The sequence below is a fragment of the Nyctereutes procyonoides genome, unplaced genomic scaffold, assembly GCF_905146905.1.
Source record: "Nyctereutes procyonoides isolate TBG_1078 unplaced genomic scaffold, NYPRO_anot_genome, whole genome shotgun sequence".
In the NCBI taxonomy this organism is placed as follows: Eukaryota; Metazoa; Chordata; class Mammalia; order Carnivora; family Canidae; genus Nyctereutes; species Nyctereutes procyonoides.
The window spans coordinates 27,721,005-27,744,583 of NW_026575043.1; the positions used below are offsets into that span (position 1 = coordinate 27,721,005).

The 23,579-nt window shown below is 38.4% G+C and overlaps 1 protein-coding gene across 2 annotated transcripts in view; it reads right to left on the reverse strand.

Moving 5' to 3' along the window:
* Positions 1 to 23,579, reverse strand: part of MINPP1 (multiple inositol-polyphosphate phosphatase 1) — a 44,595-nt gene that overhangs the window by 3,318 nt on the left and 17,698 nt on the right. For both annotated transcript variants that reach the window (XM_055323234.1, XM_055323235.1), the window contains exon 4: positions 23,405 to 23,538. In XM_055323234.1, the coding sequence (XP_055179209.1) occupies positions 23,405 to 23,538 (134 nt within the window). The remainder of the gene's footprint in view (positions 1 to 23,404; positions 23,539 to 23,579) is intronic.

Sequence of the window (23,579 nt, forward strand, 5' to 3'; positions counted from 1 at the left end):
AATGAGCTGAACAGGAATAAGGGTCACTCCGGAGAGGACATATACCCACTGCCCAGGACATATGTCACTGCACATTGTCTAACCAAGGACGGATCCATTCATTACTTGCCTGGTGCCTTTATGCATTGAGTACACGCAAGTCAAAGCTGACAACATTGTCATAATGTGAATATAATGGAATTTAATAGTAATTCAAGAAAGTATGTAAAATACAGTTGACCCTTGAACAATGCTGGTGTTAGGGGCGCCTGGGTGGCTCAGTGGTTGAGCGTCGGCCTTTGGCTCAGGTCATGATCCTGGGGTCCTAGGGCTAAGTCCTGCATCAGGCTCCCAAAGGGAGCCTGCTTCTCCCTCTGCCTAGGTCTCTCTTTCTATGTGTCTCTGAAGAATAAATAAATAAATCTTAAAAAAAAAAATTGTTAAGAGAAAGAAAATACATTCACAGTACTGTGAATTTATTTTTTTTTAAAGCAAACAACAACAACAAAAAAAACCCAAAACAACCCTAAAAAAAATGCACATGTAAGTGAACCCGCAGTTAAAAGCTGGTTGTTCGAGGATCAACTATACTGGTTTACATTTTAAGTCAAGCCAGGAACAACCCTCGCCAATTACTTCCGTCTACAAGATCCACCAGGATGGGCAAGAGGTAGGGAAGGACAGCGCAGCACCCCATGGTCTCACAGAAAGACCTGACTGTCAGCAACATTCCTCTTTTCTGGACAGAGGAATCCCAACAAGCTGAGAACAGGATGTAAGACAATATACAATACAGAATTTTCTAGTTTCAACAAATTACATCAAAATTATTAATGAACTACTTTACATTCATTTTTTTCTAACGAGTCTTCAAAATGCAGTGTTTACACTTCCAACACATCTCCATTCAGACCAACCACATTTTCAAGTGCTGAATAAACCACATGTGGCTGGTAGCCACTGTGCTGATAGTACAGGATACACAGCGGTGCAGAGAGCCGTACATACTGAGATTCAATAGTCAATCAAATAAAAAGAGAAAAAAAGATACAAGACAAATAACATACATATTTTTAAAATATACACTGGAAAAGAGAAGAAATCTACAAGCCTATGTATGTCTTATGTATCATAAGACTCCAAAGTTCTAGTAATCACATCCAAGCTACAGAATAAATTAAATTTAGGTTGTGACCCGGTGAGGGTTGCTGGAGGGGAGGGGGGGGGTGGGGAGACAGGGTAACTGGGTGACAGGCATGAAGGAGGGCACATGGTGTGATGAGCATTGGGTGTTCTGTAAGACTGATAAATCACTGACCTCAACCTCTGACACCAATAATACATTATGTTAATAAACTGAATGTAAATACATTTTTAAAAAAGAAATGTAATTAACAACAAAAAAGTTTAGGTTGTGATCCACATTTAAGTTTTAAACCTGAAGATTGTTCAGGTTTATATATAAAAAGCAATAAACTTCATTTTCTCTTTTGACTTGCTTTACTATTAAAATCAGCTATTTTCAAGAAGGAAGTTGAGGAAAACTATGCTTTAAAAATGCATAATAGGGATCCCTGGGTGGCGCAGCGGTTTGGCGCCTGCCTTTGGCCCAGGGCGCAATCCTGGAGACCCGGGATCGAATCCCACATCGGGCTCCCGGTGCATGGAGCCTGCTTCTCCCTCTGCCTGTGTCTCTGCCTCTCTCTCTCTCTATCGTAAATAAATGAAAATTTAAAAAAATAAATAAAAAAAATAAAAATGCATAATAAGAATTTTATGGGAAATCAAATAAGTTTATATATTAGATTCACATAGAGAGCTGTATCAACACAAATAAGTGTCTCTCTGCCATTTGATACATTTAAATTTTTTTTATTTTACATTTATCACAGCATTATTTACAAAAGCCAAGAGATGGAAGCAGCCCAGTGTCCATCCATAGATGAATGGATAAAAGTGTGTTATACACACATGATGTATACATAAAATGGAATATTATTTAGCCATTAGAAAAGGACAAGATCTTGCCATTTGTGACAATATGAATGGGCCTAGAGGGTATTATGCTCAGTGAAATAAACCAGACAAAGACAGACCATATGATTTCACTCATATGTGAAATTTAAGAAACAAATGAACAAACAGAAAAAAAAAAAAGATAAAAAACCAGACTCTTGAATACAGAGAACTGGTGTTTGCCAGGGGGGAAGTAACTGGGGGAATAGGTATGATAGATAAAGCAGATTAGGAGGTACAGACTTCCAGTTACAAAATAAATAAGCCACGGAGATGAAAAGTACAATGGAATACAGTCAATGAAATATAGGAATTTACAAAGGAATATAGTCAATGAAACAGTAATAATGTTGTTTGGTGATAGTGACTACACTTATCATAGTGAGCACCAAATAATGTACAGAAATGTTGAATTAGTATGCTGTACATACTAACGTGTAACACTGCACGTTAATTATACTTCAATAAAAAATTTTCATTTTAGAATTCCAGGCAAATAGTAGGAAAAAGTCCAATTTTAAAATATATGCCATAACTACTATCTTCCTATAACAGATCAATCTTTATTACAGAAGCTAGCAACACACACAAAAAAAATTGTATTTCTAAAGTTCTGGTTAAATTCACCAATAATAATAAGACAAGGATAAACTACAGATTACAGGGTGAAATCTAGTATCTGTCTTCCCCAAAACAGTCTTAAAAACTAAAAACACTAATTTGCTTAAAAATCCAAAAGTGCCTGCAGGAAATAAGGAACTTAAAATTATTTGTAGGTTGGATTTTCTACAATAACTACATAAAAATATTTTAAGTTGATGAGATAATACCAAATACAAAGGAGAAATGAGCACAATTTCACTTGTGATCATTTTTGTCTACATTTCCCTCTGTGCCTTAGAGTGCCTTGCACACAGAGCAGGCGCTGTTACAACTCCAGAGAAAGAAGCGGGCTGGCATTGCCTGTGTTCACACAGAAAGGCCCTGCACAAAACAGCTGTACCCAATTCTCCAAAACATAACAAAGAGGAGACTTTTTCAAAGTCCACTTGGTTCTCTTGCTTAGATGCCACAGGTTGAATCATTCCCTCCCATGTGCCAGGTACCATGCTGGTTTGTTTTGTTTTTAGAAGGAAGGGAGGAAAAATAAGAAAGGTGATAAGAACAAAGAAACCAAATAGAACTTATTCTTGGCTCTTGCAGACTAGCACCTGGGTAACTGTTAGGGGAACCCAGAGAGGAGAGCAAGCCCTTCTGTCCGGGGAGGACCTGGCTGCACTCTGCTGAGGAGGTGGGGTCTGAGCTGGGTGATGAATGCATTCCCAGAATAGTCTTACTGCAGAAACACTGCCCACCGTGGCCTCAGGGAAGTGTAACAGCTGCTTAACTCAAGGATCTGGACATTCCCAACTCCTGGTCACAGATGAAAACACTGGGGTTAACTTACCTGAGCTAGCTAGCTCTGAACTACTGATGAAAGTCACTACAAAAATAACCATTCATTGATTTGCTTCATCCACACCCGAAAAAAAGGATCACTTCATGGACTGTATGTAAATAAATCATAAATGTGTGTGTACAAATCTTATCGAGTATACAGTAAGGAGACACTGAATGGTTTGGCTTATGGCTTTTCAAAAGTGTCAAGAAAGCAGACTATTAAAAATCTGGCTGAGAGAAATTTTATTTCATAAAAAGCTTATAAAATAGAAAAGAATGCCTCACTATATTTTATAAAATATTCTATCAATATGACCATAAAATTGAAACCTTAAAGTTGTCTTTAAAAACTAAGCACTTTCATATTCTTTAGAGTTTTAAAAATCTTTCTTCTTGATTTCTGCATTTCAGAAAGAAAATTCAGGGCATACTAAATGTCTAGGTTGCAGTAAGGGCAAAAAAGAATTTAGCACACTCTTAAATAAGTTAAGAAATTTAAAAGAATGTTCAGTATTTTTTGCACTAACTCACAAGTATTTCCATTAAATTATAGGTCAGAATATAAATCCCTTCAGTCTCAAACATAACTGTTTTATTATTTCATTTTTTCTAGCCAAACTCAACTTAGTAATCCTTAATGGTTCTGGTGTTAAAACTGAATAAAGCAATCTTCTACAAGGCTCCCCAATAAAGTAGAAGTAAAAAATCTAACTCATAATTACGAAGTATAAAAGTGAAAAGCACTTAGCCCATAATTTTTCAGCCTTTTTACACTCTAGTTCAACACAGAGATCCACTTAGAGCTACGAATATTAAAATGCTTTTCTCATAAATAATGACTAAACGATATGTAAACTGATTTTTACTTTAATGTTGGAAACTCAACTGCCAAAATATCAAAATCTGGATATCTATATATGTTAAAAAAAAAAAAAAAAACAAAACCACCCCAACTAGAACTTTACTGTTTCCACTCAGCGAGGAGCTTAGAAACTACCACTCCACAGTAACAAAGATCTGAACAAACTGAAAAATCCACAGGTCTTCTTAGGTATATCAGAGAAGCTCATAAGGCATTCTCTCCCCCACAAAAGAATCACGATGTACAAGAGCAGAAAATTCCGTGGAAGCCAGGGTGGGCCAGGAAAACCTCAACTGTAACTGACAAATTGCTAAAGGTTTGGTGTGGACAAGTCGGGGTTAAACACTCTGGGGGACCCCAGGCAGTACCCACACTTAGTGAGTTTTACCCAGAGGAACCATTCTGAAAGAAGCCAAAGCCTTCTGTCCCTCCTAACAAGGCCAGCCCTCAGGGGGCCAGAGGTTAGGTTAGGTTTTCCTAGAGCCTAACCTGCCTCATGGCAGGGCAACACCCAGCTCCAGCCACCTCCAGCTATCCTGTGCCATCTGAGGTTGGAAGATCCAGAAGCACTGGTGCAGTTCACAGCCTGGGCCATAGGCTCAGCAGGAGGCTGAGGCCTCATCACAGGACTCTAGTCTGGGCCCCTCAGCGCCCACATCACTGAAGCCTGTCTGCAATAGTTCCTTTCTCCCAGTACATCACGTCTACTGTAGACAAAACACTGACACGGCACACTAAAGGGCACTGAAAAGGATCAGAGCCAGGATCAGATAGGGCAGATGTGGGGGAATGATCAGGCCAGGAATTTTTTTTTAAAATATGATTAGTATGTAAGGGCTTTAAAAGAACAGCTAAATAACATGCAAAAATAGATGGATAGTGTAAGTAGAAAGGTGGAAATTCTAAGAAAGAATTTAAAAAGCACTAGATATTAAAAACATGGTACAGAAGTGAGGACTACATCTGTAAGCTGGACAGGGCTCGGGAAACAATCTCTGAGCTTGAGCACAGAACAATGGAAACTTCCCGAACTGAAAAGCAGAGAATGACTGAAAAAAGCAGAATGGAATATCCAAGAACTGGGGACAACTGCCAAAGGTCTGATTGACATGTGTAATGGGAAGACCAGAAGGAGAAGGCAGAGACAGAAAACAATGCAATCTTTAAAGCAATAATGACTGAGCTCTTCCCCCAAATTAATATTAGAATCCAAACCACTGATCCAGAAAGCTTAAACACCAAGCAAATGAATTAAAACAAGAATACTTAGGCATACCATATTCAAACTTCATAAAATCAAAGACAAAGAAAAAAATCTTGAAAGAGGCCATGCATGCAAGACGGTGAAGTGAAATATTTATGTGTTGAGAGAAAAAAGCTGACCAACCTAGTATTTTGTATCATGCAAAATTATCCCTCAGAAGTGACAAACAGAAACAGGGAGTCTGTTGCCAGTGGACAGGCCTCACAAGAAATGTTAAAAGAAGTTCTTTCAGAGAGAAGGAAAATGCTGTAGGTCAGAAACTCAGAGCTACATAAAGAACAGTGGAGATGAGTAAGTGAAGGTAAAATAAAAACGTTTACATTTTTAATTCTTAACTGACCTAACAGATAAAAATTTGTTCAAAATAATAGCAATAATGCACTTGATTATGTATGCGTATACATGTGTGTGTACACACACTTGTATGTTTAATGTGCAAGTAAAATGAATGACGGCAATGATAAACAAGGGACAGGAAGGATTAGAAATATTTTGTTATTATGAGGTACTTGCACTACCCATGAAGTGTTATGGTGTTATCTGAAAGTAGACTTAGGTTAGTTGTAAAGACATACTGCAAATTCTAGGGCAATCACCAAAAAAAGAGAAATGTATCTGATATCCTAAGAAACGACAGGAAATGGGAAGATATAAAATGCTCAAGTGAAAACACAAAAGGCAAGAGTTTTTCAAGTGTGGAAGACAAAAACAGGCATAAAGATCAAGGCAACAAATAGATAATAGTAACAAACATGGCAGAAATTAATCCAATCATATCAATAAACACTATCAGAGTCAATGGACAAACTATACCAATTAAAAGATAGAGATTGTCAGAGTGGATCAAATCTAAGATGCAATGATATGTTGCCTATAAGAAGCCCCTTTCAACGTAAAGATGTGCCCCAATTAAAAGTAAAGTAACGGAGAAAGAACATCCTAATTAACACTAATCACAAGAAAGCAGGACTAGCTTATAAATTTCAGACATGACCAACTGCAGAGCAAGGTAAGTTATTAGGGATAAAGGGGTCAATACCCAAGAAGAAATAATACTCCTTAATGTATATTTTCTTTCAGAAATGGTCAGATCCAGCAGGCAAAAAATCAGTAAGGATACAGTTAAACTCAACAAGACCATTAATCAACTGGATATAATTGACATCTATTGACTTCACAATAGCAGATTACACATTCTTTTCAAGCTCATATGGAACATTCACCAAGAGACCACATTCTGTGACATAAATCACATCTCAAAAAATTTAAAAGAATAGAAATCATGCAACATCTGCTCAGTTGATAAATCAGTAACAGAAAGATAACTGGAAAATCCCCAAATACTTGGAGATTACGCAACATACTTCTAAATAACACATGGGTCAAAGAAGAAATCTCAAAAGAAAAACATTTTGAACTAAATGAAAATGAAAACACAACTTATCAAAAATTTGTGGGATGCAGTGATAGCAGTGCTTATAGGAAATTTCATAGCACCTAATGTATATATTAGAAAAGAGGAAAGACCTAAAATCAACTATCTAAGCTTCCATTTTAGGAATGTAGAAAAAGAAAAGCAGATCAAACCCAAAGTAAGCAGAAGAAAATAAATTTAATAAAAGCAGAAAACCATGAAATTTAAAACAAAAAAGCAACAGAGAAAAATCAATAATATCAAAAACCAGTTCTTTGAAAAGATCAATAAAATCAATAAGCCTCTAGCCAGGTTAAGAAAAAGGAGAGAAGGCACAAATTACTCGTATCAGAAAAGAGATCACCACAGATTCTATGAACATTAAAAAGATAATAAAGGAATATTACGAACAACTCTGTGCCCACACGTTTGATAACCTAGATGAAATGGACCAATTCCTTGAAAGACACAATTGCCAAAACTAACACTAAAATGGATGATCTAAATAAGCCAGTATCTATTAAGAAATTGAATCAGTAGGGCAGCCCTGGTGGCGCAGCGGTTTAGCACCACCTGCAGCCCAGGGCGTGATCCTGGAGACCCTGGATCGAGTCCCACGTCAGGCTCTCTGTATGGTGCCTGCTTCTCCCTCTGCCTGTGTCTCTACCTCTCTCTCTGTCTCTATGAATAAATAAATAAAATCTTTAAAAAAAAAAAAGAAATTGAATCAGTAATTAATAACCTTCCAAAATAGCACTGGCTGAGAAGGATTCACCAGTGAACCCTACCAATTCCAAGGAAGAAATGCTACCAGTTTTCTACAAACTCTTCCAGAAAACAGAAGCAAAGGGAATACTTTTAACTAATTCTATGAGACCAATATTATCCTAATACAAAAGCCAAGCAAAGACACTACTAAAAAACTATATATACACAACCAATATACATGAAGATAGATGCACACAAAAATTCTAAGCAAAATATTAACAAATGGAATTCAACAGTGTATAAGAAGAATTATACACCCCAACCAAGTAGGATTTATCTCAGGTGTCAAGGCTGGCTCAACATTCAAACATCAATTAATGTAAACAATCACATCAACAGGCTTTAAGAAAAATTGTATTATCAATAGATTCAGAAAAAGCACCAGACAAAATTCAACATTTATTCATGATAAAATTCTCAGCAAACTAGGAATAGAGGAACTTCTTCCACTGGATAAAGGACATATACAAAAAGCTATAGCTGGGGCACATGGGGGGCTCAGTGGTTGTGTATCTGCCTTCGGCCCAGGGCATGAACCCGGGGGGCCTGGGATCGAGTCCTACATCGGGCTCCCCGCAGGAAGCATGCTTCTCCCTCTGCCTGTGTCTCTGCCTCTCTCTGTGTCTCCATGAATAAATAAATAAAATCTTTAAAAAATCAAAAAAGCTATAGTTAATGACATCATACTTAGTGGTAAAAAATGCAAAGCTTTCCTGCTGAGATCAGGTACAAGGTAAGGATGTCTCCTCTCACCACTGAAAGTCCTAGGTAACACAATGAGACCCCTCCCAAAAAAGGTATACTTATTGGGAAGGAAGAAATAAAACTTTGGCTTTGCTGATGACATGTTTGTCTATGTAGAAAATCTAAATAATCAACAACAACAACAAAAAACTCTCCTGGAACAAATAAGTACATATAGCCAAGTGCAGGATACAAGGTTCATATATAAAAGTCAATTGCTTTTCTATATACCAACAATAAACAACTAGAAATCTGAAATTAAAAACATATTTTTTATTAGTCCCTCCAAAATTAAATACTTAGGTATAAAATAACAAAATATGTACAAGATCTATATGAGAAAACTACACAACTCTTACGGAAGAAATCAAAGAACTGAATTAATGGAGAGATATTCCATGTTTATGGATAGGAGGGCTCATACTGTCCAAGTGTCAGTTCTTCCCACCTTGATCTATGGATTCAATACAATCAAAAAAAAAAAAAATCCCAGTAAGTGATTCTGTAGATTTCAACAAATGGACTTCTAAAGTTTATATGGAGAAGCAAGAGACCCATATAAGCCAACACAATATTGAAAGAGAAGAACATAGCTGAAGGACTATCACTTTTCAAAACCTACTGCAAAGTTACAGTGATCAAGATACTGTGGTCTTGGTGAAAATACAGATAGGCAGACCAACAGAACAGAAAAGAGAGCCCAGAATAGACCCCCATATATATATAGAGTCAACTAATGTCTGACAAAGCAAAGATGATACAATAGAGCAAAAACAATCCTTTCAATACATGGTGCTAGAGCACGGGACATCCACATGGAAAAAAAAAAAAAGCATCTAGACACAGACTTTACACCCTTCACAAAAAAGGATCATAGACCCAAATGTAAACCTTAAACTATATAAAACTCCTCGGAGATAACCTGGGGGAAAACCTTGGTGACTGACTCCGGCTATGGCAAGGACTGTTTAGATGCAACACCAAAGGCATGACCAAGGAAAGATAAAATTAATAAGCTGGACTTCATTAAAATTAAAAACTTCTGCTCTACTAAAGACAATGTCTAGAGAATAAAAAGACAAGTCAGAGGCTGTGAGAAAAGTATTTGCAAAAGACGTATCTTAGGGATCCCTGGGTGGCGCAGCAGTTTGGTGCCTGCCTTTGGCCCAGGGAGACCCAGGATCGAATCCCACGTCGGGCTCCTGGTGCATGGAGCCTGCTTCTCCCTCTGCCTGTGTCTCTGCCTCTCTTTCTCTCTCTCTCTCTCTCTCTCTCTCTCTCTCTCTGTGTGTGTGTGTGTGACTATCATAACTAAATAAAAAAAAATTTTAAAAAAGACGTATCTTATAAAGGACTGTTATCTAAAATATACAAAGAACTTTTATGGGTCAACAATAGGAAAACATCCAACCCTAAATTAAAAAGTGAGTAAAAGGCCTGAACACACACCTCACCAAAAAAGACAAACGGATGTTAAGTATATGAAAGGTATTCAACATCATACATCATTATGTATTGCAAATTAAAACGAGACACCACTACACTCCTATTAGAAGAGTGAAAAATCCAGAACATTGACAATACCAAATGCTGTCAACAGAAACTCTCATTCACTGCTGGTGGGAAAGCAAAATGATACAGCCACTGTGGAAGTCAGTTTGGAAGTTTCTTACAAAACTAAACATATTTTTACCATATAACATTTCTGCTTCTTGGTATTTATGCAAATGAATTAAAAACAATGAAAAAATTTATGTTCACACAAAACCTAAACATGGATGTTAACAGCAGCTCTATTCCTAACTGTCAGAACTTGAAACCAACCAAGATCCCCTTTAATAGGTAAAAATGGGGAAATAAACTATGGCATATCCAGACAATGAAGTATCAGTGCTAAACTATCAGACCATCAGAAGACGTGGAGGAAACTTAAATGCATATTACGAAGTAAAGGAAGCTAATCTGAAAAGGCTACATGTTATAGGATTCCAATACATGGCATTCTGGGAAAGACAAAACTCTAAAGACAGTATAATGTGTCCAAACCCAGAGAATGTGCAACACCAAGAGTGAACCCTAACGTCAAGCGCAGACTCTGGTGATGATGCTGTGTCAGTGTAAGTCTTTAGTTATAATAAAGGTACCACTGTGGTGTGGGGTGGCAACAGTAAGAAAGGTTGCGCTGGGGCAGCAGAGGGAGTTTATGGGAACTCTGCTTTCTGCTCAGTTTTGCTGTGAACCTAACACTGCTCCAAAAAATAAAGTTCATTACAAAGAAACAAACTATGCTGCCATGGGAATATACGTGACCAGAAAGAGTACACTCTCCCTCCTAAGAGTTAATATAATCCCTCTTAAGCAGCTGTTCAAGCTTATACCTGTTTGTCCTCTTTTAAGACTCACTCACATTTCAATTTTCTTTGACGGAGTTAAGTAGCATTAGATTAAGTGGAAAAACATATTGTATTTCTGTCCTACCTCACATCTGCATGCTAAGAGTGGGGACTTGGAGATCTTCAATTAGAGGAGGCTAAGGAGTTGTGGAGTGTGTGTGTATACACATAAAAAAGGCTTTTTGTCTGTTTTTCTAACTCTAACGATGTCAAAGCAAATACATAAGGAGGATTTATTTATGGTCCATATTTCATCAGAAGCCATTAAAGGTATGTGCCAGGTTCTATACAGTCAACCAGTAGTTTCTCTGAAGTAAGCTGGTTTTATTTCAAAAACACACTGCCCTTTGCTCTATCTTGTAACAATAAATCTTACAAGTGTCCTAGGCCATCTGCTAGGAAGTGATTTACTCTAATCAGTACAGGCCCAATTGATATTTGAAACAATCAAATCAGCTTCTCCTTGAACATACCTTAAGTCCTATGGGTGGCGTAAGAACGTTTCTGGGTTTCATTCCCAAGCTTCAAAGCAAAGCTGCTCTATGATTAAGCCCAAAATACTGGCAACAGAACACAGGTAGGAACGTGTGTGTGTCTGACTGAGGAAGGGAGCGTGTGTGTTGGCGTAGAGGGCCAGAATAACAGAGAATATAATGTATGGGAGGATAAAAGGAGAAAGAATGTGGAAAAAAAAAAATCACTCCTCAGTTTATTCAACTCCTAATGTAAGATCACTGCACATAATTTTTTTTCAGAAGATTGCTGAAAGCATAAAGATGGCCACATTCCACTCTATGACCCCATCCCTGTAGCTCTCTCTATAAACAAAGTCGGGAAGTCCGGAATGTCAGGACAGAAAGAACCAAGTTTTTATCTTTAACAAAAGAATGCTTTTGACGGAAAGATGTAAACGTTTTTTAGGAGGAGCTGCCAAGACAACCAGAGGTGAGCAGGTTCAAGACCTACCACACCGGGCAGCCCCTGTGGCACAGCGGTTTAGCGCCGCCTGCAGCCTGGGGTGTGATCCTGGAGACCCGGGATTGAGTCCCATGTCGGGCTTCCTGCATGGAGCCTGCTTCTCCCTCTGCCTGGGTCTCTGCCTCTCTCTTCGCTCTCTCTGAATGAATGAATAAATAAATCTTTAAACAACAACAACAAAAAAAAGACCTACCACACCTGTAGCTTTTAACTTTTGGGGACATAAAACCCTTGAGACTCTGCCTAAAGGAATGGGACTTCTCCCCAGAGAAATGCACGTGCCCATAAAAATACGAACACAGCTGTGGGAGTTCAGACTCTAGCATCCCCAGGATCTCTGTGCACCGTATCACAGCCTGCTGTCCTGGGAACAGCCGGCGAAACTTCCATCCCACATCTGTATCTCCTGCAAATCCCATGCACGGAAGTCTAATAATTTTACCCCTATATTTAAAATGTCTAAACAAATAGATGTTTAATATTTACATACTTAATTTCAAGTTAATAATTCAGATGTTTTTAAATTTGCTTTGAACTTACCTATTTTCCTGCATTCTGACTGTATATTCTGATCCATCAGCGAACACAGATTTCTAACAGTCACATTGCTCAAATTCACTCATATCCCCAGACTTGTAAGGACAATTTTTTCTTTAGAACTCTTAGCAGAACAGTCTCCCAAAGAACAAGGAATACAAGGACATGAAATAGGACACTTTTAACTCTGCTCTCTCCTTCTGATAAAATGCATTAAACTTGGAATGTCACATTTTCCAAATGTGACAAAACCACTTTAAGAGATAGGCACATTAGCTTTAAAAAAAAAAACCTGGAAAATGTAAACCATTAATACAAATATAAGAACACAAATGAGTAATCTGTGCTAATATATTTCAGAAATACACAATTGGGACCCTAACGTTTGAGGGTTGAGATGTGGTCAAGCCCTCTCATTTTAAAAATTAGAAAAAGACATGTGTGTTACTGAAAGCTATCTAGCAGGATAGGAATGTAGGTCTCCAAACAGCCCCTTTTGCTTATGTAAGTCGTTAAGAAGATTTTATCAAATCTTCAATAAAAAACGAAATTTGATTTGAAGTCTACAATTATGTTGTTAAATGAGGACTGATGACTATGTATGTGTTCCATTTAGGTAAAATATCTTAAGAAGGTACTTAGAGTCATTCAAAAAGCTCACCCAGAAAAACAACTAATAATTGCATGTTTTTGCTCTAAATGTACTCAGCTTAGATCTTTCTATGCTCTTAATTCACATTTCACATTTAACTAATATTACACAAAGTGTGTTTTTAAACACGATCCAGGAATATCAAATCAAACTTTAGACGACTCAGACAATTCCCATACTTAACGTAACAAATAAATGTGAAGTGAGAGAGACAGGAGATGCTCTGGGAAGAAAATTACCAGGAAAAAAAATATATTTCTTAAGTTTTCTTACACATCTGACTGAAGCATCAGCTCCAATGAGGAATTCGGAGAAGCATCAGTTGGACAGCTTAGGACAAATGTAGAACTACAATGTCTTAAGCATAAAGTTTTTTCTCCAGCAAAAATATAATACAAATAACTTCTTCCAGCCACAGGGACTGGGTTTACCTTCCTGCCTTCAATTCCTCTAAAGCCAGAAAGAACAAAGGAGGCAGCAGTTCTGAGGGAGGGAAGGTAAACCCTAAGGACTCTCGCAGCTCATCACCTAGCTTCCAGGCAGCAGCACAGCGGAGGGGAGCCCGGACGAACAGAGCCTGATGTCCTTCCTGAGCAGAGACGGGACTGAGAACCTAGAGAGGCCACACTGGCCGGAGTTCACAGGGCAGAGTTCCAGAGAAGAGAGATGTTCAGAGACTCCCCTCGACTTTCGGCTGGTTCCGATCCACACATGCTTGGGAGAAACTATCCAAATCCAGGGAAAACACCAGAAGAGGACAGGTGAGAAAACTTCCCAAAGTTAACACAGGGCCAGGAAGAGTCTACATCCCATAAGTCAGACCAGGAAAACCTCAAACTGTACGGGGTATCAAACAGATGTTCAGGAGAAACTGCCTCCATTGGGGGGGGTGGGGCAAAATCGGCCCCCAAAAGACACGATCACAGAAACAAAAAGGTGAACCCAAACTAGAAGAATATATTTGTAAGGCATAAGCCTGAAAAGGACTTGTACCTAGAATATATACAAAGAAGTCTTCCAAAAATAAAAGATGATAACCCGATTACAAAATGGCAAAAGATGGGAACAGACCCTTCACCCAAGGAAACACAGGGACGGTAAATGAGTTCACGGAAACCTGCCCAACATCAGGAATGTTTAGGGAAATGCAAACTAAAACTACAGTGAGGAGCTACTATACACCCACCAGAACTGCGCAAGCCAAAAAGCCCTCCCCTATCAAGTGTGGCCAGGACGGAGAATAACTGAACTCTCGCATGTGGATGTGTCTTAAGAATGTGAACAGTCACCTACACATGACGCAGCTGGCCTACCTCCAGGTGCTACCCAAGAGAAACGAAAGCAGAGGTCCCACCAAGACAACCAAAAGTCACCGCAGCCTCATGTGTAACAGCCTTAAACTGCAACCAACCTAAATGTCTATCGCAAGCAGAATGGATGAACCAACTGTGGTGTATCTGTATTGTGGAAGACTATTCGGCTTTTTAAAAAAATTTTTAAAGGTTTATTTATTTATTAATGGGGGTGGGGGCAGAGACACAGGCAAAGAGAAAAGCAGGCTCCACGGAGGGAGCCCGACATGGGACTCGATCCCAGGACTCCAGGATCACGCCCCGGGCTGAAGGCAGCACTAAACCGCTGAGCCACCTGGGCTGCCCACTATTCGGCTTTAAAAAGGAGTGACTATGGACACCCACAACAACGTGGATCAATCTCATAACCATTACGCTGAGTGAAAGAAGCCAAACCAAGAACTGTACACAGCATACGGTCCCATATTCTGTAAGAGCCCAGGAAGAATCATCTGTAGGGAGAGGAAGCAGATCAGGACTGTGTTCCAGGGAGCAGGAGCCACAAAGAAATCTTCACACGTGATGCATAGTCTGTTATCTTGCGATAGCTTCGTGCATACATATACACGCAAAAACTCAGCAAACTGCACACTTGAAATGGTGCCATTTACTTTACATCAATGCTACGTCAGTAAAACTGCTTTTAAGAAACTGAAACAAGAGTGGACATGCTAAGGTTAGTGAAAGTCTTCTGTGACCAACCTCAAGGATTCCTCCCATCAAGCCTTTACCAAACTCCACAGTTCAAATTAATTTTCTCCTTTAGTACTTTTTTTTTTTAACAACCATGTTTTAGTGCTATCACATAAATATATCCTCCAAACTAGGACATGGGATCCTTGAGACAGTAATTAAATGTTTACCCTCAACTGCCTGCCTAAGACACTGGAGTAGAGTCTGAGTACACAGATCAGGGAAGCACACAGGAGGCAGTTGTTGCAATCCAGGACGAAGGTATTAGCCTGAATCCTGTTCCCTGCAGTTGGGGGTGGAGGGGGGTAAAGAAAAGTGGAAGGACCAGACAGAAAACTGGAAGCAAAAGCAAACCAGAACACACGGGGTGACGGGATGTAGGTGACGGAGGCAGAGTCCAGCACGATACAGCTTGTGGGAGGACGATGGTAGCGAGGGCGAGCACAGGGACACGGGAGAACAGGGAGCAGTTCAGATGTTCCTTTAATGCTTCCCGACCACCAACTGCAGTTCTCAGCACCGCCGGTGCTCAGCACCGAGGAGGGAACGCTGAAAGACAGTACCAGGCATCACAGGCCTGAGGTCCCCTGACAGTCAGAAAGTCTTTCCAGAAGTCAGCTGGACATTTCAAGCTGGACTCAGAGCACAGCCAGGTAGCCCCAGTTTTAACCTTTACTTAGACTGTTTCTTCTGACAGGCAGCACCAGCAGAGCTCTCCAGGATACCTCCTGAGGCTCCGTGGAACCCTGACGTCAGAAAGGGAAAAAAAGACCAGCAAAAAGGTTCTGAGGACTTGAGATCTGCACACATTTCTAAGAACATTAAAAGAAAGAATGGCCCCATTCCTATGGTCTAAGTAATTGACCAAAAAGCTATTTAAAAAACCAAAAACCACTTGTTGCCAACACAGGTGTATTTCAATGCTGCCATCTAATGTTAAAATGTGGAACTACACAACATCAAAAAACCATACTCCTTCAACAATGAGATCTCAAAATATCAGATTTGAGAGTCAATGAAAAGATAAGACAAAAAAATTAATGAGACTTTAATGGCAGTAACAAGTATTTACAGCAGTTGGTTTTGGTGTCTGAGAGTACCCATGATGAAATGAAAGCCCTCATGAGGCTAGCAATTTCAGTTCAGAATGTAAACCTTACTTTAAAAAAAGCAGGACACTTCCTGCGGATTGAATTCCTTACTGAATTCCCCCAATCTAGAAAGGAGAGAAAGCTGAGTGGGAAATATCAGAGAGGGAGCCAGAACATGAGAGACTCCTAACTCTGGGAAACGAACAAGGGGTAGTGGAAGGGGACGGGGTGACTGGGTGATGGGCACTGAGCGGGGCACTTGACAGGATGGGCACTGGGTGTTATGCTGTATGTTGGCATACAGAACTCCAATAAAAAAATATTCAAAAAAAATTTCCCCAATCTAGAAATATAAAAATACATCAACAGAGATAATGGGGAAGGGAAGAGTAGAATGAAATATGATAGGTCTTATCTCTTCTGTAAATCCAATCTGCTTTTCTTTCTTAAAAGATTTTATTTATTTCTTTGAGTGAGAGACCACAAGCAGGGGGAAGGGCAGAAGGAAAAGCAGACCCCTAGCTGAGCAGGGAGCCCCCATGTGGGACTCAATCTCAGGATCCTGGGATCGTGACCTGAGCCTAAGGCAGATGCTTCACTGAAGGAGCCACCCAGACGCCCTCCAATCTGTTTTTCTAATCACAGCCGCCTAATTGCAAAAGCTGCTTAAATCTGCTTAAATAGTAGATGCACTGGTTTAAACTTTAATCCCATCACTGTAGTGATGGTTCAAGAGGGAAAATAAAATTCAAGGTCCTAATAAGAGTCGAGGACCATGAACTCAAAGCACAGTTACACTCAGCCAAAATGCTGCCAATCAACATTTCTGTGAAAAGTAAAACCAAGCTCTTAAAACTATGCTGAAGAAATATTCAGAAACACTGAAGAGCATCTCTGTTTTAACATCAATATAACAAGGCAGACAGTAGCACATCAGTGTGGAGTGGAGGAAGGACGGGAGCGCAAGGGTAACCTGAGGACTCTGGAATTAGGTGAAGACATTTCACTCAAACAGCAATGACAAAATATTGCTCATATATAAACACACTCACAGACTCTAAATCCAAACACAAGAAATATTTTAAGAGTCACAGGAAAAAAAGGTTAATGTTTTGATAGAACAGATCAGAGAAAGTACAAAGATAAAAGACTATTACAATCTTACTCTACCACACTGGCATGTGGTATTACTGTTGAGGGAGGCTGTGTAGGTAGAGGAGGGAATGGTACATGGGAACTCGAGAATTTTGGTGTGTACTTAAAACTGCTTTGAAAAACAAAGTCTATTAATTTTTAAAAATTATACTATATTCTCTTTGCTGAGTCTATGTCAGTTTTTTTTAGAAGTACTCTTAAATTGAGCACTGCTCATAAAATCCGTATCAATCTGTTTTTGGACAGAAATCTAATAGAAGTCTCTAAAAACGCTTTCTTCCTTTATCTATTTAAGATGATTTAATCTTGAATCAGCTACACAAATATTTGTTAAAATCTCATCCGTCTTTTAGTACAGAGATAACCCGTCCCTGAAAAGCACCTGCTACTGTCTTAACAATTACGGATTCTCTTTCCACCAGTAGAAAACAAGATGACTTCCTGTCGTACAAGGTCAAACCATCCTTCCTTTAACGTTTTACACTGTTTCACAATCTCACACAGTTATACAATTACCTGGAGCTTTTATATGCATTTCTGTTTTCTCTAGATAATAAAGGTCACAAGTGCAATGAGTCTGGTCTTACTCATCACCATTTCCAGGTCCTATAACATTGCCTGACATATATCAGCAGGTGTTTTAAAATACTGTCGAATGAATCTTTTCAATTCACAAAGTTGAAATCATCCAAAAGGAGTAGACTTTCCTCATCTTACCGATGAAAGCAACTCAATATATAAGTGCTTTAAAGATATCATCTCATTTCATTATCACAACCATCCTGTATGTCAGGAGATGCAACTCCTTTCGCAAGGTTGGAGTCTGCAGCATCAATAAATCAGAACCCGGACCCAAACTAAAGTCCAATTATCTGCCTACAGCATCACACTGCCTCTGTATTACTGCATCTGATTCCACAAGCCATGCACAAAAATTAGCTTCATTAGCTTCTAAGTATAGAGAGTCAGCTGCTACCTAATATAATGAAGCAATCAATTAGTTGCATTTTTCCCTGTGTTTCATCTGTGAGATAAGCAAATTATAAGAAGATAAGCTAAGTGGGCGGCTCAGTCAGATAAGCATCTGACTTCAGCTCAGCTCATGATCTCAGGGTCCTGCGATCAAGCCCCACATCAACTCCCTGCTCAGCAGGGGAGTCTGCTTCTCCCTCCTTTTACACCCCTCTCCCCCACTCATGCTTGAGCACACTCTCTCTCTCTCTCAAATAAATAAATAAAATCTTAAAAAAAAAAAAAAGCTAAAAACTACAATTTCACTTTAAGATAAAAACAAATAAAACTTCCTAGAGAGGGGAGCCTGGGTGGTTCAGTCAGTTAAGCGACTGACTCTTTGATTTTTGGCTCAAGGCGTGATCTTAGGGTGGTGCAACAGAGCCCTACATCAGGCTCCACGCTGAGCGGGAAGACTGCTTGAGATTCTCTCTCTCTGCCCCCCACCCATCAGCTCACACATGCTCTAAATCAATCAATCAATCCTTCAAAAAATAGTGGTGATGGTTGCACCACTCTGAATGTACTAAAAAGCCACAGAATCATACAGTTTAGAAGGGTGAACTAGGGATCCCTGGGTGGCGCAGCGGTTTAGTGCCTGCCTTTGGCCCAGGGCGCGATCCTGGAGACCCGGGATCGAATCCCACGTCGGGCTCCCGGTGCATGGAGCCTGCTTCTCCCTCTGCCTGTGTCTCTGCCTCTCTCTCTCTCTCTCTCTCTCTCTCTCTCTCTCTCTGTGACTATCATAAATAAATAAAAATTAAAAAAAATTAAAAAGAAAAAGAAGGGTGAACTGTATGATGTATGAACTATTTCTCAAAACTGTTTTTAAAAAGGAACTCTGGCATGAGACCATGGTAGTGGGGAAGGCTGTGCACATGTGGAGGCAAGGAGTATGTGGGCAATTTCTGTACCTTCTACTCAATTTGCTGTGAACCAGAAAGTGCTCTAAAAAATAAACTCTGTTTAAAAAATAAAATGAAGTTGTCCTGTTTATAGGAATCATGATCACCTCCACGTAACTGCAAGAACCCTAATTTTTAAAAAATATTCAATTATTTTACAATGTATTTAAGGCAGAGAAGTGAACTAATAATTTTAAAACACATTTTTCGTAATCACGTCATAAACATTTTAGAGTCATCTTGTAAAAAAATTTCTAATGAAAGACTCTATTTTTCTGAATTAGTAAACTCTTTAAAAATTACTTACACTTTTGCCAAAAGATTATTTCATTTCCACCCCCTTTTTTCCTTTTACTAAATACCTATATTGTTTGACTAGAAACAGCTATGTGTGCAATCCTCACAATCCAGTTTGGGACACTTCTATGCCCTAAAAACTTCCTAGTACCCATCTGGAGTCAATCTCTGCTTCCACATCCAGATCCAGGCAGCCATTAAAAAACTTTCAACTGTAAAGTTTGGCTTTTTCTAGAAATTTCAAACAAACAGAACCATTCAATGTATAATGCAACCAACTTCTTTCAGTTAGAATAATGTTTGTGAAGTCATTCATTTTGTTGTACCTGTCAGTAGTTCATCCTTTTTCATCGTCGAGTGAGTAGTATCCTATCATACGGACATACCACATTGTGTTTATCCGTTTATCAGCTGGTGGACATTTGAATTGTTTTCAGTCTTTAGCTATTACAAATAATAGTGCAGTAAGCAGTCACATAAAAGTCTGTGTAGACATGTATTTCATTTTTGTAAGGGACTTAGAACTAAATTTGCTAAGTCATATGGTAGATGTTTGACTTTTTAAGAAGCTGCCAAACTTTTCCAAAATGACTGTATAAATTTTACATTCCCACCAGCAATGTATATATAAGGTTTCCAATTTCTATACATCTTGCCAACAATTAGGACGATCTATTTTTTTTTTTTTTGCTTTAATTTAAATTTTAGCCAGTGAATAAGAAGAACATCCAGCCTTTTCCTCCTGTGTTTCTGCTGTACTCTCCCACTCTATCACACTCATACCACTTCTGGTCACCAAACATGGGGCATCTTTCCTGCACCAAGCAATTCACTGAGATACCAGTGAGGTATCCGGCCATTTAACTCACCTCTGACACTGTGTACCTGTAGACAGCGTCACAGTCCAGGAAGGGCTCAGTCCCAGGAGATTGTCCACCACTCACCCTCCTCTAGGAGGAGGTCCCAGGCTATCCACTTCTGTTCAACTTGGCTACAAATCAAAGGTTCCCTCGACCTCCCCCTCAGTTTATTAACTTGCCAGAGCAGATCACAAAACTAAGGGAAACACATTTACCAGTTTATTATAAAAGGATATGAAGGACACAGAAGAATGTCCACATGGAAGAGATGGGAAGGGCCAGGTACATGGAATGGGGCACAGAGCTTCCACGCCCTCTTCAGGCCAAGTCACTCTCGGCACCACTACTTGTTTATCTACATCAACCCAGAAATGCCATAAACCTCAAACTTTTTTGGAATTTTATGACATCTTCATCACAAAGGCAGGACTGATCATTAGCTCCATTTCCAGTCCTCCTCCCTTCTCAAAAAATTGGGACTCAGGTCTGAAAATTCCAAGCTTCTATCATGGCTTGGTCTCTCTCAGTGACAAGCTCTCATCCTGGAGCTCTCGAGGGTCCCACCCAGAGCTGCCTCATTAGAACAAAAGACATTCGGATCACCCAAGAAATTACATGGTTTCAGGAGCCCTACGTCAAGAATCTGGGGCAGAGATCAATATATTTTTTTCCTATTACTTCACACCCAGTTTAGGGGGCATACTGGTGGCATTTCACTGTGATTATTAATACCTAACGATGGGGAGTGTCTTTTCACGTGCTTATTTGCCAGAGTTATTTTAACTGTCTGTTAAAATTTCAGGCCCTTCTTAAAAACTGGGTTGGTCTCTTTATTGAGATGTAATGTCTCTATACATTCTGGATTCAAATCCTTAATCAAATATGTATATTTTGCAAATATTTTCTCCACATCTATGGCTTATATTCTCATTTTCCAGATAGTGTTTTTAGAACTGCAAAATGTTTTGTTTTGATGAAGTCCATTGTATCAAATTTTTTGATGGATCAAGCTTTTGAGTGTTTTAGCTACAAAATCTTGACCTAATCCAAGATCATTAAGATTTATTCCCACGTTTTCTTCTAAGAGTTTCATAGTTTTATCTCTTATATTTAGGTCACTGATCCTACATTTTCTTCCAAAATATTTCCAATTTTACATTTAAATCTATGACCCATTTTTGTGTGTAGCAGGAAGTAAGCGTTTAAGTGTCATTTTTTAACATACGGATATCCAATTGTTCCAGCACCATCTGTTGAAGACTATCCTTTTTTCCAATGCATTACCCCCTGGCATCTTTGTCGAAAATTGACTATATATGAGTCTATTACTGACTTGGTTATTGACACTGATTTATTTCTCTATGGCTATAGTTTTATAGTAAGTTTTGAAGTGAGATATTTATGAGTTTTTATTGCTTTGTTCTTTTTCAAAATTGTTTCAGCTCTTCAAGGTACTTTGCATTTCTGTATAAATTTTAGAATAAACCTCTCATTTTCTATAAAGAGACCTATTGAGACTGTAATAGGGATTGCATTCAGTCTATAGATGATCGACTTGTTTTCCAATTCATAAAGATAGTATATCTCTCCATTTATTTGGGTCATCTTTAACTTCTCTCTGTAATGTTTCATAGCTTCCAGTGTACATAAATACTCATTTTGAAACACCAATAATAAACATCTTACTTAAACTTTAAACCTGGTATCAAATTATAATAGTAAATACTAATTATATTACTAATAGTAATACTGTTTACTAAGTTTTTACAAAAATTATTTAAGAACCTTTCCAACACAATTTTCAGTTTGCCATTCAACAATGGCATAAATAACAATGAACAGATAGAGCAAGAATCTGTTACCTTATGAAATCTACAGGTTATAAACCACTCATAAATCTAAATAGGAAAGAAGTTAATACCTACCTCAAAGATGGAAACTGCTTTCACTATTCTACCCACAAAGTGTCTGGTAGCAGAAACTAAACACTCAGTATAATTTTCTTCCCTAACTCCCATCAAACCCAACAAAATTCCATAAACTAGAGTCTCTCTCTCTCTCTCTCTCTCACACACACACACACAAACACAAATTCTCTCTACATGTATGAGAAACATAATACTGAAAACACAATCAAATAGACAATCTTCAGTCTCTCTCTTAATCTTTATAGCATTTTTGTCTCTAATTTTGAATGTATAAGCTTTCACAGAAGCATATTTGTCAAATAATATAGGGCTCAGGTTCTATCACAGGTTTAAATTATAAAAAGTTTTTTTTATTTTAAACCTTGAAAAGTATGTTAACAAAGGCTTTTCCATGAGAAACCCTCATTCCAAATAAAAACATTCTGCAATTCCTACGAGAAGCCATGTATAATTATGTTATTTATAATAGAAAAAAAAAAACTACCCAAATGTCCACTGACCAGATACTATAAACTGTGGTACTTCTTTACTGAGTATCATATATTACTGAATATTGTATTATAGTAAAAATGTCTATTTTTTGACTTTATAGTATATACAGCATGATGAAAATGTTAACTGTAACACTGAAGGAAGAAAAAAAGAAAATCCAGTCCCAGAAGACAATGAGCATCTGACTCTGAGCAAAACTAAACATACTTTTTGCACACATACATTTATAATAAAAATAATCTTTAAAGAGGCAAAGCAATGATATCCACCAACTTGAGAGGAACAAATTATATGGGATGAGGAGCAGAGGGGGCAAGAGGAGACAGGAATAGGAACCACTGCACATAGGAATTAGTAATGCTCTAGTTCCTGGGTTGCACGAAGGATTTAAACATCTTATAACTCACATTATGTCATCAAATTCGTTCATAAGCCTAGTGATTATATTAAAATATTTTAAAAATTACAAGCAATACTTATTTTTTTAAAATCACCCATTATAAAACATCTTCCAGAAGCTTAACTAGGCACTCAAGAGAATACACATCAAAAACAACTTTTTTAAGTTTTTACCTTTGTTTCTGTTCAATTGCTTTGTCCAAGTGCTGGAAGATATCCTGAAACAGGGTGCAGCTGGATCGACTATTAATAGTATACCCATAGCCTCTTTTCCAATATTGCTTCAGGTCATTTAAATATTCTAATACCTAAAAATAAAGATTTCAAGAATCATTAGTATTACATTTCT